We start from the raw sequence: 16,493 nt of genomic DNA, 5'->3' as shown, positions 1-16,493 counted from the left end.
AATATTAAATTAAATATAGTTTATTTTTTGAAGCTATTTAATGAAAATAATACCCCCTCCCCAACTGTGACAGTGTGGTGACCTCATATAAAAACATGTATCCCTCCTAAGGGCAGAGATCTTTAGGATCTTTAGGAGACACCCCACCACATTTCTTTTTTACATTTTTCTAAGACAGTCAGGGATAACTCAGCTACAGCAATCAGGGTTATTATGTCAAACTTTGGAGCAACAGAATTTTTTTTGTCAGACTGGCCCATACAGGGGTTGTAACATTATTGTGCTTTAAAAAAAAATAAATTATATATATATATATATAAATAATTATAAATAGTACCAAAGACAAAAAATACAATAAAATGAAGATGAAGTCAAAGAAGAAACTTTTTCCATTATTATTTATTCATAATATTCTATTACTTTGATAAAATACACTTTGTTTACAAGTTCTGATTACTATATTACATTCACCTGGAGTTTTAAATGGAGACAAAATGACACTGACATTTAAGAAATTCACCTAGTGTCAAACATGACATTAAAAGAAGAAGGGAAAAAAAGTGGAGACCCCCCCCTTCCCTTCTTCCAGCCATTTTCTATATGATGTGCTCTACACATCCAAATGCACACACAGTTAGCCTTAGTATTGATTGGGACTGCTGTTGGACTCTTGTTTCAGTCATCATTAACCAAAATGTCAGCTGCCTTTAGGATTGAGAATGATTGTTGTTAATATTTTTTGCAGTGCAATCCAGTCCAGCAGGACTCTAACATCACTTTCAACCAAATATGACGTAAATGTTTAATGGGGATCAAAAATGAGAATAAAAGAGACATCTGTATCACTAATTAAAACATCATTATGTCCTTAATAAGTGAAATTTCTATGCCTTGTGAAACTCCTACTAGATTCTAGCCCTCAAAAACAACTTTCCACAAGACACACCCACCAACTAAAAAATAAAACTATATTAAATGAATGACTTTTAAATGGTGCATTAAAACATTATCTTTTCATAAAGTGATGATGCAAATAGACAAGTAAAAGCTACACTTTAGACAACATCTTCATTGAAAAATATAGACCAATGGATTCACTAAAAAACCTGGACCATACAGAATATCAGATACCTGGACTATTTGAAAAGTGATTATTCTGCACGGTGGTCTGTCCAGCCTAGAAAAAAAAACACTATAGGAAAGAACGGGACAGCCAATATATTAATATAGTAAATACCCTGTTGATTTGTCAAAAACAATTAGCAAATAGATCTTTTATATTAAAATATATTAATTAAAATATATTACTTTGATTAACTAGTCAGACATTTAAAAACAACTTCTGATTATTTTTTGTTTTCTTTAAGGTGACTTTGGCATACTACCTTGGAAATAATTGCTATAAAAGAGGTCATGTTTTGTACCTCCAGGAGATTCTAAAATATAGATGTGTCAATATTTGTAACCAGCAAAAACACAAAACTTTTGGAGATAACACTTCAAACACAGTGGCCTTTTTACAAGTCAGTACGCACTAAGCACTAATGTTAAAATCATCATAACGGGCCTGCAAAGGTTATAACAAGTGCTGACACCACTAATGTGTTGTGCATCACAAAGACAAATTACTGTTGATTAAATACATATGTGACAAATATCATTTTTACAATACTTCCAACCACAGTATTATAGAGGATCACTCTCTTAATTTCCTGGAAAAAGGCCACGTTAAAGTGAAGTGTTACACTCACTTATTGATGTATTGGTGACATATTGTACCTGTTTTTAGCATATTTCACTGTTCTTCTCTATTTTCATTCCACAGTAAAAAAAACAGAAACAAAAAAAGAAAAACATTTTGAAATAAAGAACCAGTTATGCTCAAGCAAGGTGTGCAGCACGAATAAAATAACAATACTTCTACATCTAGGCAAATACCATACATGAGCAAGTATATACAGCAAACTAACAAAATTGTCAGCATTTTCTCCACCCGCCTTGAGTGTTTAAATTAAGTTTGCCACTGCTGATTTATCTATACAGACGCACAAGCATTAGAAATCCCACACCAAGGGAGATCATATCCACAAACCTGATTTTTGGGGAGGAAATGCTGATTCACGCAGTAGGAAGTGACTTCAGACCTTCATTGGAAGTGAAAAGATCTTAATTTACCAACAAGGATTATAGAGGAATTATATATGATTCTCTTTTCTTTAGGTTTGATTTTAAGTGCTGTACACTGTTATTACTTTATATCCAGGTGGTTTTCGAGTTCTTTGCCTTGGAAACAAGTCAGGTTGATTTATATAAAGTATAATTCAAAAATCACTCTATATCTTCTTACTAAAACTATACATGTTCATTTCTAGTTCTTAAATCTGAGTGTGTTCAGTAATAAAAGTACAGTTTCATATAAAATAGTTACTGTAAGTTGCATTTCCCTGCCACACGTGCATAAATGCCAAATAGGAGGTACTCTACATCAAATGATTATCATTAGCGCCCTTTTTCTTCTTTTTTTTTGCCGTTAAACCATAACTGATTAGGACCAATAATAAAAAGTGTCAGTCTAAAGCACAACAGTCATTATGTTCTAAAAAAAAAAAAAATAGCAACATTCATTTTCCCTCCTCAAAAAGAAAAAAAAACAAACAAAAAAAAAAAACTAGACGCATATATATATTTAAAAAAATATATCACACTAATCTAGCCAAGTGCAAACACTGCCAGTTTTCATTTCTCACATATCTGACAACATTTGATTGAAAATGGATTGGCATTTCTATGACACAATTGCACAAAACGACTTTTCTTAGATGTTAGTGGAAAAACAAGACCATCCAGTGTAAATCCTTGCCTTTCCCACAACGAACCGATCCTAGAGCCGTTTTCTCCAGAGTGTGACTTAACATGTTTCAGCCTATTATGCACTGATTCTAAAACACTTGCTTCTGCTTTGTGCTGTGACAATACAACTCTAACCAATTTTTTGTTACTGTTAATTTAATATCATCGTACCACTAAACACGAGACACATAGTTTTGAGGGGCCTATGCAGTCATCATGGCAAAAAGCTCCACACCCCTTGCACATGATCATTGCCTTCAGTCGGCAGTAGCATTTAGACTGGACGTCCTCCATGTTGGAGCCCTCAATGAATGACTGTTCAGGTGAGGGCTCGCCCTGGTGGCCGTGGTCTAATGAGTGACCAGCAGGTATGGTGGTAACAGTCACTGAGAAGGACATAACGCTCCCGTGGATGCCACCACCATCAGCTTCTGATGAGGATGTGGAAGAGCCGGTGCCTGCAGTGCTGCGGTTCAAAGTGTGAGGTACGGACATGCTGATAGTGCCACCGTAGCGTGACGCTACCGGGGGTTCCTGATTATCAAGTGTTCTCTGGGATTGAAAGGCAGTCGGCCGCTGGTGACTGGGATCCACGTGGGTAAGATATGGCTCGGAGTTTCCTTGATTACTATTGCAGAGTTCGAGGTGCCTTCGGTGTGATTGAGAAAAGGGGCTGGTGTCTTTGGTGGTTGCGCTGGTGTTGTTGTTATCACCACCAGCTTCAAAATACTCTGATCCAGGCTCAGTCTTTATGTTATAGTGATGCTGAAAGCCCGCTGGTTCATTAGACTTGCCTACTGAGCATCTTTGCTGCTCTGTTTTGACCCCAGAAGGAAACAGAAAAACCTTCCTGGCTGGTTGGTCCTCCTTGGCTGCGTCCTCTGCTTCTGTGGTTTCCCTTTTTGTGCTGGTTACAGTTGTGTTTGGAATGGCAGACAGGTGAAGTCTCCTGCTCTCTGATCCTCTGCCATACGTGGAGACATTGAGCAGGTAATGTCCTGTCATGGCAGGCCTTGGCATCCTCCTTCGACCCAAAAAACCAACAGAAATCCTGGATCGATCCTGTCGCTCTTCTGCGTGCATCAGTTGCTGAACTTTGTAATGAGGTGACTGAGGCCCTACACCCCCTCCATAAGGCTGACTTTGTTGGACTTTCCTCTGCATTAGAGCCTGTAGGATCTGCTCCTGAGTCTCCTTGTCAGGAAGTTCCCTGTGATGTTTTGTGTTTTCTGAGAAAACACCAGCTCGGCCTGATGTATTGAACTTCTCAGCCCTGTGCTCAGCAGAATGTGACGCCTTTGCCATAGTACCAGAGGAGAAGTTTGACATCTTTACTTCCACCTTGGATAGCGGTTTTGGGAGGATCTGCTCCAGTGGAACTTCTTTGCCCTGCAGAAGCTGAGTGACCAGCGGGTTGTTTGCAGGGATGCAGGAGCTGATTCTGGTTGTTGATCCAGCAGTTAATGGGATTTCCTGTTCCTTTGAAGCATGCACCAATGATGGTTGTGCTGTTGTGGTTGTCTTTTGGACGCTATGGATTCCTGTACTGACTGTACCAGCAGAAAGACTTGTATGTTTTTCTTCAGTTTTGCTTAAGTACTTCTGAGACTGGTTTGGGCTACATGGACCAAAAGAGTCCACTTGGCAAGGAGAAGATATACTAAACTGTGTGGCTGCTAACCTAGCAGATCCCTGTGGGGATGTCGGGCTGGATAAGTGGTGTGTCTGCTCACTACTGCCTCCACCTGGCCCTGGGCCTGGCACTGCCCCCTTTGAAGCAGATGATGCTGCTGCTGCACGTTGTGCTCGGGCAAGCTGAGCTTTGGCTTTGATATCTGCCAAAGTGCGAGCACCAGTACGGCATGGGCTACTAAGTGGGCTTGGGAGGGGAGTCCTCGGTGAGATCTGGCTAGGTGACACAGGCAAGGGAAGAATTCGTGATACTGGGATCTGCAAAATGGGAAAAAAAACAAAACGGAGATGAATTCCCATTTGTATATCTAAAAAATATAAATAAAAAAAAAAACATATAACAATATAAATAGGCTTCAAGCTGTATCCTATTTTATTTTCCCACACGTACAAAACAACAAACTCTGGGATTTACTGGGAAAACTCTAAGTCTTTGGAGCATAGTGAGACTAACAATATACTCAGCAAGTATAGTTTCCCAACTCTGAAAAGATAAAGCTACAGACCTGTCAGGTCCGCTCAGAAAATAGAGTGATCTGAGCAGACTTTGAGCTGCCACATTTATTCCTACCTTTAGTGGTGGAACCCTCTGACTTGTTGTTGAAGTTGGTGTAGCAGGGCTGGATATGGATGATGCTGAGGGAGACGCAGATGAGAATGAAGACACTGAAGAAACTGACGACATGCGGGGTCTTTTCTCTGGTGTTAATTCACCCTCTATCTCACTGAGAGACTTCCTTTTCAGTGGCTCTGAGGAGCCACTGGGCTCAGAGATGATCTCTTCGCTCTCTGCAGCAGGCTTAACCATAGACACCGACTGAACTTCTTTCAACTCTGAACTAGCCTTTGGTGGAGGGCTGCTGTCCACAGACAACTGGGAGCGTTCAGTTTTCTCCTCCTTCATGTCTTCCTTGTGCTCCTTTTCTGGCACTGTACATGCTGCACTCCATTCACCACGTTTCTCAACCTCTGGTGCTCTCACTGCAGCCGCCAGTCCAGTATTTGCAGTTGTATTCATCTTCCGATCCTCAGCATACTGTGAGCGTCGCGTCTTCATGGGTTCTGCAGTAAAGAGAGGCTCTTTTTGAGCAGGCAGTGCTTTCAGAGGCTCCTGTGACGATGTCTGCGCTGGCTTTACGTCTTTTGCAGGAGCATCAGTCAGGCTGCTGTCCTTGGTGCACTTAGATTCCTCTAGTGCTTGAGCGACAGGTCCTGTCTGATGAGAGGGGGACTGAGGCCTGGCAGACTCCTGATTCAAATCAGCCTTTGTCAGCTCTTTGGATTCCTCATAGCTGAGCCCAGAACTGTACAATAGAAAGGGAGACAAAGAAAAAGAGAGAAAAAAAAACATAAATCTACGAATTAAGTCTTTCTTGAATGAGGAAAAAGTCATTAAACACTTATCTTTTAAATTATTTTTTTTTAAAAATACACAAGAAGAGCTTTGAAAATGACAATAGCCCAAACAAACTAAAAACTATTAATCAGCTAGTATTGTTTTATTCATTGTAGTATTTTACTTTTCAATCTGTTCTTTTTCTTATGAATTGCTTAATTTTTAACAACAAACTTGACAACAAATGACAAATCTTTGAATCACAGAATCTAATCTGAAGTTGTGCATTAAAAGTGAAACTGTTGGAAAAAATTCATACATCCATAAAACGAATGACATTTATGAGCGCTATCTGGGCATTGCACTGACATACTATTTTGCCCTGTTTGGTTAATCTGTTCCAATATGTTATACAGAAAGTAAATATCCTTTAGAAACAGATATTCAATCAATATTCTTAAGAAAAGTGACTGTTCCATTTTCCTTTTGTAAATACTACAAGTACTAAGATTTTAGTCTTTTTTGATATTTAAGAAAAAAATACTACACTGCAAGATAAGGGAGGGTGTAACCTAGGCCAGTTTTTGTAGATATAATTTCCTGATGTCCCCTAAAGTTCCCCTAGAGGATGATGGAAAAGATGACAGCTGTAAAAGTGAACTAACTGAAGGTGTGTGTGACTGTGCCATGGCTGTTTAGACCAGGCATGAGTGACTGATGTCATTTGATACAGGACACCAAGGACAGTATATAAAGAAAATTAAATAAAACCTGTCCTGATATCTTATTAAAAACTCTGCCAGGTCAGGATTAGATGACCTTTGGTAAGACTGAGAACTCTTTTTGGCTCTCATTTTCTTTGAAAGCCTTCAAAGGGCTTTCTGAGAGTGAAGACATGGGGTTTTTTACAGTTAAAGTAAGAAGTTGGTTTAGGTTAAGGTTTGGATAAAGATGTCACACTTATTTGTGATGGTTAAACTTGGTATTAGGTGGGGTTAGAGTCTCGGGAAAGCAATAACACCAATACATGTCCTCACAAGAAAAGCCAAGCAAACATGCCTCATACTCATTCTCCCTGAACACAGAGATTCTAAAATTTTAGCTAAAATATTAGAATTGGTCATCTAAACAACCCCAAACCTACGACACACTTATTCGGGGCTAAAGATCTTCACCTGCCAAGTGGAGACCGAACAGCTGGACTGACAGATTAGCAAGATACTGTATGATGTCCAAGTTCATGAGAACTAGGTAGGATTAGTGGATCAAGAAATTATAAATGAAACAGAGAACCTACTTCTCCCCATAATAGTTTTCAAAGAAGGCTTCCTTCCAGTGCTCAACTTTCTTTTCCTTCTCAATTTCTTGGCGCATTCGGAGCTGCAATTCAGGAGTGAATTCCCCTAAAAATGGAAGAGTCACAAAAGAGCAAATGTAAACCTTGGTGTTGTGCTTTTTTTTTTAATGTGAATTGAATTTTGCAGTTATGAACTGAAAGCTTTTGAACTAACCCTCAGCCAGCCTGTCTTTCCAAGACTGAGCTGCTGATGTGAAAAACTCATTGTTTAAGGCAGAGCTAGTGACCTTCAGAAGGCCGTCCATGCAAGCCTGAGGAGAGAAGGCACAATGTTATGACTAACAGCATGACGATCAACATCACTGCATCGGTACATTGACCTTATTTGGATTCTGCCTATGATCTAGAATTTGCATCAAGAATCATACAAATGTTTTACAGAGATTAAAAAGATATTTTATGAGGCATATATCAAATAATGACTGACAGATACTGCACACAGCAACAATTTTACTTACACATTTACATTTAATGTAATATAAATAGCAAACGTTATAACATATGTATAATTTTAGGGCTACCTGGCGGTCTACTTCTGGCAGAAGTTTGACCAGCCTTTGCTGACAGTCTGGAGGCAAGACAGAGAAAGTGTGCTTGTTGATGATTGCTCGCAGGTTGGTGTTAACCAAAATAGAGTCTGGCGTCTCCACGTCTATTTTATACTTGGCACGTTTTATCTGCCCTGCGATACAAACAAAACAGGAAACAGATGTAAACCAAGGGAGATTCAATAATGCAAAGAAACAACTGTGAATTATGTAGTTCACTTTTAAATGTAGTAAAATAATTTGTTTTACTTAACTGTTTTCTGTCAAAGTAGAATAATTTTACTTACACCTAAGAAATAACTATGCAGACAATTAATTCTAGATTACAAGCAGACACAGAAAAGCTGAACATATAAAGTTAAACCCAACTGTCAGATTATTCTTAACACTCGAAACAAAAATTCTTACTGTAAATAATTTGGTTAACCCGATGTTAGAAAATTTCACTCACATATGAATTAATAGTGCGTGTGTGACTGTTTGTGGCATACTAATGGATATTTGTGCTATCAGGCTGATTAATGTGGGAGTGATTTAAAATACACTAAGAGGTTGTTATTGTGTGCCATTGTGCTCCTAACTGTCCTAAAGAGTATTTTTATTTGCTTCTTAAAAACAAAGCAGGACTACAGGGAAACTACTAATTGCTAACTTTTTTCTGTTAAATATTATAATTAAATCATAAAAATTTCCACACAACTGATTTAAATAAAAGCAGTTGTCTGAATTACCTGCACTGAGGCGACTGGACCTTTGGGGAACCTTTCTGGGTACGACTGGGTGGCATAAATCTGTTTGGAAAGAAGAAGAGGAGCTAAAGGAAATGCTCTGAGAAATGAAAGCCAGAGATCCGACTGCTTCAGTTTCCACATTAAAGCTGCCAATTATATGAGTCATGTTTGGATGATGATGATACATAACCTTTTGTAGTCTAGCTATAAAAACCTGCAATAATAAACAGGATAATTCCCAGAACTACATCACTATCCATCATCTATCTACAAAACTGTGAGTAATATCATGCAATTAACATCAGTAAACTATCCAACAATTTGGCAATGTAAGAGTTACCACCTACCAGTTTTTGTTGTAATGTTATCTGCCATGTCTTTAAGGGTTTTCAGAAGCAGTCTTGGACTGGAGGAGGTTGGCATTCCCCCCTGTCTACGCTGGTTTCTCTGCTGCTGCTGCTTTAGGGCCTTAAAATGAACAACACAGAAAGACGCAAATAGCCAGCAGTATGAGAAAAACAGAGTGTGAATATGTGTAACCCTCTGTTTCCCTGCAATTGCTCCCCAAGGGCCACTTGCCTGGTTAAATAACAGCTAAATAACAGCAGAGCAATGGAACATAGGTTGCATAACAGAGGCATAAATCCTCGCCTTGCTGTAAATCTGAGAACAAGTCAGATCAAATTTGTCACAAATTTCTCTACACGTTTAAAGAAGCAAAGAAAGGAGGTCCACCACAATAAGATATAAAATAGGAAACAATAAACAGATCCGTCCAGTAATGTTTCAGCCAAGTCGCCATCTTGTAGTGTTACCTACGCCCAAATAATGAATACAAATTCACACCAGCACAGATGGAGTGAATTACAATGTGTGCAATCAAATTAAATCTAATTAAATGGAACACAAAAGGCAAAAGACAGCCAATGGGAAATGGGTTCTTTGAAAACATTAACACTGTAAAAACAACAAAAAAAACAGCTACAGGCATTTCTCCCTGATGTTTGAAATAATCAGCAAGATGTCAGATAGAGAACAAAAAAAACAAAGAACACCAGCTGAAACACTACCATTGAGTTATATGCTGCCAATTAAAACAAAGTAATGAACATAATCATACAAATTTAATTGCTCATTGTAGCCCAAAAAGAGCCCAAGTCTAAGACTCCACACTCTGTATACCGATGTAAAAACAAAAGGGTGGATTTGCATAGTGCAGAACACAGAGGGAGTGATTTATATGGGAGTGGGGTGTGGCAGGAACTCATGTTACTCATCTGAGTAGGGAGGATAAGTTAACAACTTAAATGTATGTTTAAAAAAGAAAAACAACAAGAAATATATGTTGTTTGCTGTACCTGTTTCAAAGCTTTCTTGCTGTGTTTCTGCGAGGGAGAGATGAGCTTACTGGTGGGGACAGACGGCGACGAGCATCGAGGCTGTGGAGACGACGGCTGTGACTGCAGCTTGGAGGGAACTATGAAATACAGAAGCACAAAACAGATGTTACCAAATACATTTCCTGAGGGCGGTGTGCAGACTTTATAACATTGTGCTTTTGTTTTGGCGAAACTGAAACCAATTCTGTAGACAAAGAAGCAGATTACATTACCTTACTAAAATATCATATTGTTAAAAATGAGCTCAACTTCAGAACAATCCCCCTCCTACTATCTGCCTTCTGTTTCTTACAGAACATCTTTCTACATTCTGCAGCAGTTCCTTCCCAGTGCTGCCTAATTTGCATTTGACTTTGCAGTCCTTTGCATCGATTATTTCAAAAATAAAGCAATATCAGAGCCCTCCTACTCAGCTGTAAACCAAGGTTATTTGCTTGGTACTTTTAAGTTGTGCATAATGAGGAAGTGGTCACGGGTCATACTGAGAAAAATCAGTTTCCTGTTTTAACCGTCACTTAAGTTATTCAAGTGGCAGTGAGAAATAATAAGAATCGGTAAGACCACAACCTGAGGAAAACAAAATAATTGGCACTTGATGAAAAGCTCCCTCTCTCAAACCGCATTGCAATCAGGCACAATCAGGTGTTCATTTCACAATAAAGCAATATCTTAACCCCACAGAATCACAAAAGATCAGAAACCGTTGTAATGTGGCTGTTGTGCGCTGCCAGCAGGCTCTTGGTGAACAATTATCAGACAGCAATAAGGACAAAGTAAAGCTCAAAGATAAAACCCACCTTTCGCTATCATCATGTTCAGTGCTGCGTGTATTCCAGGAAATGTTTTTGATGAGGTGGTGTATTTTATGTTTGTGGTAAAGCCACTTTCCAACTTGGCATGTCTAATGCGACTTGAGCTAGTTTCCGGTGTTTCCACAATAACCTACATCATCAGCTGACAGGGGGGTGTTAACTCTAACTGGCATAACCAATCAGCTACAATCACCTAAAAAAAAAAAAAGCCAAACATTATTGCATTATGATCTGTTGATGGGGTTTTTTCCTTCTCTGTTGACTGATGAACAGTGATGACACTTCAGCAAAAAACACACGCTCACTCTTTAATAAACGTCAACAGGGGTTGCATCTAAAGGTGTTTAAGGAGTTAGTAAAGACATATTTCAGTGCTTTATTAAGTAGTATTCACTGTTAATCTATATAGGTGGTCTGGAAGTTAGATAATGGTGACATATTTCAAATCTATAACACTGATCAACAAGTGTTTTGTTTTTCAAAATTTACTTTTTGACCCCAAATCTGAAAACCATTTTCATCTGGTTAAGCCATTCCAAGTACTGGACAACTGGGATGACTGAACACACACAGCAATGCGTTTCAACATTTAAGATGTAAGTTTGGTCTCGAGAAAAGTGAAGCCAAAATCAACAAAGATGTTTTTGTTAGTCCTGAAATCCGTGAACTGATGCTTGACGATGAGTTTGAAAGGAAATTGTAGCCAGCTGGATCAGCAGCATAGGAAACATTTGTGCAAGTAGCCAGAATTTTCTTGGCAATCTCAGAGCAGAGAACTTGTGTTTAACATGCTGAAATCATATCAGTTAATGATATGATGTTATTGTTTTGTCAACGTTCTTTCCATCAAATCTGAGCGATGTCAGTGATGAGCATGGTGAAAAATTTAATCAAGATATTAAAGTGATGGAAAACTGATATCAGGAAAAATTTAATCCGAGGATGAAGGGTGATTACTGTTAATTCTTGCAAGGAGAGACAGATATAGAAGCAAAAAACCAAGTGCCTCGAACATTTTTAAGTGCGCTGAAAATGTGCTTTATTGTGTCTCTCATATCACCTTCTTGTTTATTTTCAGGAAAAAAAAACACATTAAAACTGTTTTAATGGGAAATAGTTAACATTCCAGAGATTGCACTGATACATTATAATGATATTCAAGTGTTAAAAGAATATGATGGGTACTTCCAAAATCTTATGCGCAAAAGTTAATTAGATTTCATATCTAAAATCAGCTTCTCACTGCAAACTCCAGCTTCCTTCCATAGTCCAAAGACATGCAACTAAAACTAGTTTAACCAGGTTAGCTAGTTTGAGTTAGTTATACTGGAAATCTAAGGTGTAATGTTGAATGTGAGCACAAATGGTTGTGTGGCTCCATCAACTAGCTCTGCGATAGACTGGCAACCTGTTTAGGGTGTACCCAACCTTTCATCTGTAATAGCTGGATTAGGTTCCAGCCCCACTGCAACCGGAAATTGGATAAGCAGAGGAAGATGGATGGATAATTTTGTTTGAAATCTGCAGGAAATATAAGCTAAACATGTAATCGAGCTATTAAGAATGAGACCCTTTCTTCATGGCAGACAATCTGACTGTTCAAACTGCCCATTTATTCACTCTGTAGTCTACTATTCAGTAGAGTAAATCAGCCATCCTGCAGTGCATTTCAAAATTACAGCTGCAAATTTCATCCACTACAAGTATACACTGGTACAGTTCATACACTGACTTGGACCATAATGTTTGAGCAGTCTGCTGTCACAAGTTAAAAAACAAATACTCATTACATATTGATAGAATATGATTTTCTTACCCTCTGAGAATTCCTGGTGAACACTTAAAACTAAAAGACCTACCAAAACTGTATTTGAGATATCAGGTACAACTAAATTTTTGGCATGTCTGAAATGTGATGCTGAGTAGCCTGCTTATCAAATATTTACTTTAACGGAATTTACTGCTTTGCATCAATTATGTTAATTCACAGTTACAGCTAAAATCTTCATCATTCTTAGCTAAATAAAAAAATACTTCATATAAAGCACACATTTTTGTGTTATGAAGTATTTCAATGCAATGGTGAGTTATGATAATTACAATGAGTACTTTTTTTTTTTTTTTTAAAGCCATAATTACAAATTAGATTACAAACAGACAGCACATATTAATGTTGTAGCAGTAAAGGTAGGACCAAATTATCTTGCAACAAAGAAATGTCTGGAAACTCATTGCAAACAAGTGACTTTAAAATTTATGGTCATGTGTAAGTTAATCAAAGAACCTGTATGCAAGGGCACAATACCTCTTCGCATCCACCTTCCTCTCCTGCCCTCTTGACTGATAGCACTACTGTTGTTTTCTGAGCTTCGAGAGTCAGAAAGATTGTCACTGCTCTCCTCAGAGCCCTCTTCCGACAGTTCCTTCACCACATCTGAGATGTCCTTCTATATGAAAAACAGAGCAAAAGACTCCATGTTATTTTTATGCAGGAAACAGAGCGGAGGAACAGTTAAGCAGAAGTAAATAAGAAAATGACCAGCTACGGCATGTACATTCATAACTTAATTTGTGTCCAGGTACCCGAAAAGCTGCAATTAGCAAAGAAAAACATGTGCTAGTTCTTTTTTCCTGTATTGGCTGAGTAATAAACAGTGCCTTGTGTCTCACAAACCTTTAATGTGTAGACTCCCATTCTGCCCGGAACTTTGTAGAAGATTCCCTCCTCACCACGAGAGTTCGTGTGCAGCATTGCATTCAGACACGCCAGCGGTGACGTTCCGCTGGATCACAAGAGGAAAAACACAGTTTACACATCTGTTCCCCCATAAATCAGATGGCTGGGAAAAGACGAAGGAAGGGGAGAGGTTGGTCTGGTAACTTGGGAGAAGCTGCTATCATGCATCAGGAAAACATGTGTGAGTTTAGGTCAGATTTGCATCAGTGCAGTTAGAGGGGAAATTTGCTCTGTGCTTTATGAGAAATCAGCTGCAGAAAACTGATCCAATGCTCATCTAATTAAAGTGATGGACCGATATTCACAGAATAAAGGGGTCTGACATAAAAATGCCTGTTGCAAAAAAATTAATCTGTCAAGCTTTGCTTAAGTCATGCACAAATCTAGACTGACAAATTGAACCTTACTTTTTTTTTTGGTCAAATTGCATTTGTGCTGCTTTACACAGTATAACACATAAGGCTTTGAACAATATAATTACTAGAAAAAACAAAAGTCTATTTTTAATTTTTGGGAAATTACTCTAGTTATGCTTAAATATTTCTAATTTTTATTTTGTTAATTACTCGGAAAAAAAAAGAAAATGTAATTTTTATGCAACAGGTGGCTGTGGAAGCTCAAACTATGAACGTAGCATTGCATTTTTATGCAACCTCACCTAGAACATGTTATTCCTATTAACATGCAAAAAGGCAACTCCAAACAAACCTGCATTGCTGTGAGTTTGTTAAGATAAGCGGGGGGGCTACCTTTTCTTACCTTCTGGATGAGAATAGTGAAAGTGAAACAAAAAGAAATAAAACAATTATTAATTGAGTAAAGTAACTGTGACTATGTGAATAACAAAAAGGCACATGATATGAGCAGCTGAGAAATGACAGATGACACCTGTTGTGCTCTCATGAAAATGTCTCATATATGAAGTGTATCTGCAGCTCCAAAGCTATGACAACAAGGACCTGTGTACCTTATTTCCTTAAGTCTTTCTCTTTGGATCACTTGCAAGATCTCTTTATGGCTCATAGGTGTATTAGGGTACTTCTCCAGAACCTAGAAAATAAAAATGCAGATGATTATATTTTGCTGAGAGATTATTTAAAGGAAAAATATTCAGAAATTAAGAGGCAGCCCAAAGGTTACTTCATTAAAGATATCACATTTTTTTACACATCAGTAAAATTAAATTAAAATAAATAACCACAGGAACAACACTCCTCACTCACCAAGATATTTCTGTACTGTTCGGCAAGCTAACAGGATTTTATCTGTAGTAGGAGGTACAGGCTCCCCTTATGTAAGTATAACCACTGTAAATATCCATTTGTTTCTCTGTCAGTTAAACTGCAAAGTGCTCATGACTGACTGACAGAGAAGTGGCAAAGGTTTTTAAGCTTTTTTTTAATCTACTAATTGTTATTTGTTCTAATGACTGTGTGCCTTTTTAGGGTTTTTGTCTTGATTTTTATTGATTTTCGATGCAAGACTTGCCTGATCCAGGACGATTTCCTCAATCTTAGCTTAAAGCCTGAGCAATTTATGCAAAAACTCAACTAGTTTGTACTATGGTTAAAATGATCCAGTCAACAAGCACAGCACAGTTGTGTTTTGTATTTCTTCCTTTTTTCCACTATTAGAAATATATTTGGCATGAATATTTTGCAATCTCTGGAGAAAATGCACAGAATCCGTCTAGTAATAAATAAGGGGTGGTAAATTAAAGTTTCATTTGGGTTTGAGGTGGATGCACCACCTTATGCTGTAACATCTCACTTCTCTGAGTGTTGGCTGAAAAAAAAAACATGACAATAAAAGCTTCTCATAACAGTATAATAATAATAATAATAATAATAATAATAATAACAACAACAACATATCAGCAACTTTAAATCGGTAATTTAAAAAAACTACTATGGCTGACCTTAAGATGTAGCGCTTACACTTTTCCCAAACCCTCTCGAAAAGCCTTGAATTACTTTAGCTAGTGTTTTGAGCACTGCAATGAAACATAACTTTGAGTCCTACAAACGTTATCGCTATTTATTTTCTATGCAGTTAGCATACTACACGCTGTGCGCAAACTATAAAGTGTAAATACCTGTATGAAGCTAACGCAAGGCGTTACAGCCGATTGCAATGTGCTTAAATTATAAATTACTATTGGACGTTTTGATAATTTTATACTCGTTAGCATGCTATGCTGTCAGCTAGCTCAATGCTAACAACATATATTGTACTCTTGCAAAACGCTAGCATGACTAGACGGACTTTGTCATCGATTTTGTAGTTAAGTAGTTTGCTCTTGGGTTGCTTTAACTACGGAAACAGGAGGTTTTGTAGTGGTTTATTTCCAAATAATACAAATCAAACTTGTTGACGAACAGAGTTGCGTTAGCAGGCGTTAGCCCATGCTAGTCGCGCTAGCGCGCAACATTGGCGTGATTACTTCACGGTTACTTCATTGGACTTAATATCCTACGAGACCTGTCAGCCTTACTATCCCCACAAAACACATACAGTGGGTTCAGAGGCATGCTTGGGTGCACATGACTTATATTTATTTCGCTGTATTTATGCTTTGAGGTGCCACTTGATGAAAGCTACAAGGCTAGTAGTGACAGCGGTCTTTCCAAATGTCGAACCGTCAACACAGGCCTTGCGCGGTGCACGCAACATTTCATCTTCACCAGCAGGTCGTGAACTCATAAACACAGTTGTACAAGTGGGAGCGTTCAAGGAAAACAACCACAACAAACGCTACATAAAACACCAAGAATACCGTTTTCGCTGCTTCCGCCCACGTCCTCCCCTTCTTCTTCTTCTGTCTCTCCCTCATTGCGAATGTCCTGTTGCAGAGTAGTCTTCAATTTCTGTTTCAGTTAAAATGTTGCTTTAGTTACCGCGTAAGATCCACTCCGTCTGCCATGTTGGACTTACTGTAAAAGAGTCATGTGACTCTAAAAGAAACGTCATCTTACTGTATGTAGCTGTCATTCCAAGTCCTCAACTTTCCCACATGTATTTACACATTTG

General features: G+C 38.2%; 1 protein-coding gene across 1 annotated transcript; it reads right to left on the bottom strand.

The window, feature by feature from the left end:
- Positions 1–380: 380 nt before the first annotated feature.
- Positions 381–16,474, bottom strand: asxl2 (ASXL transcriptional regulator 2). The gene is made up of 12 exons (XM_085440875.1): positions 16,240–16,474; positions 14,431–14,513; positions 13,401–13,509; positions 13,032–13,173; positions 9,873–9,991; positions 8,862–8,982; positions 8,515–8,574; positions 7,757–7,917; positions 7,390–7,486; positions 7,176–7,281; positions 5,114–5,846; positions 381–4,800 (listed from the first exon to the last, which is right to left on the bottom strand). The coding sequence occupies exons 1-12, from the start codon at positions 16,294–16,296 to the stop codon at positions 3,013–3,015; spliced, it is 3,576 nt and encodes a 1,191-aa protein (XP_085297001.1). The 5' UTR covers positions 16,297–16,474; the 3' UTR covers positions 381–3,012.
- Positions 16,475–16,493: the final 19 nt, after the last annotated feature.

Source organism: Copadichromis virginalis, linkage group LG19, assembly GCF_057382275.1.
Source record: "Copadichromis virginalis isolate Kocher_CV1m ecotype Utaka linkage group LG19, C_Virginalis_male_GT1.1, whole genome shotgun sequence".
NCBI lineage: Eukaryota > Metazoa > Chordata > Actinopteri > Cichliformes > Cichlidae > Copadichromis > Copadichromis virginalis.
The sequence above is the reverse complement of the archived record's forward strand: the minus strand, read 5'-3'. Positions and strand labels throughout refer to the sequence as shown.

Excerpts from the sequence above, each read along its gene's own strand:
- asxl2 (XM_085440875.1), bottom strand. The coding sequence starts at position 16,296 with ATGAGGGAGAGACAGAAGAAGAAGAAGGGGAGGACGTGGGCGGAAGCA. Across the intron at positions 14,514-16,239 it reads GGGCGGAAGCAGCGAAAACG|GTTCTGGAGAAGTACCCTAA; the intron begins GTATTCTTGGTG and ends TTTATTTTCTAG. Across the intron at positions 8,575-8,861 it reads TAACATTACAACAAAAACTG|ATTTATGCCACCCAGTCGTA; the intron begins GTAGGTGGTAAC and ends CTTTCCAAACAG.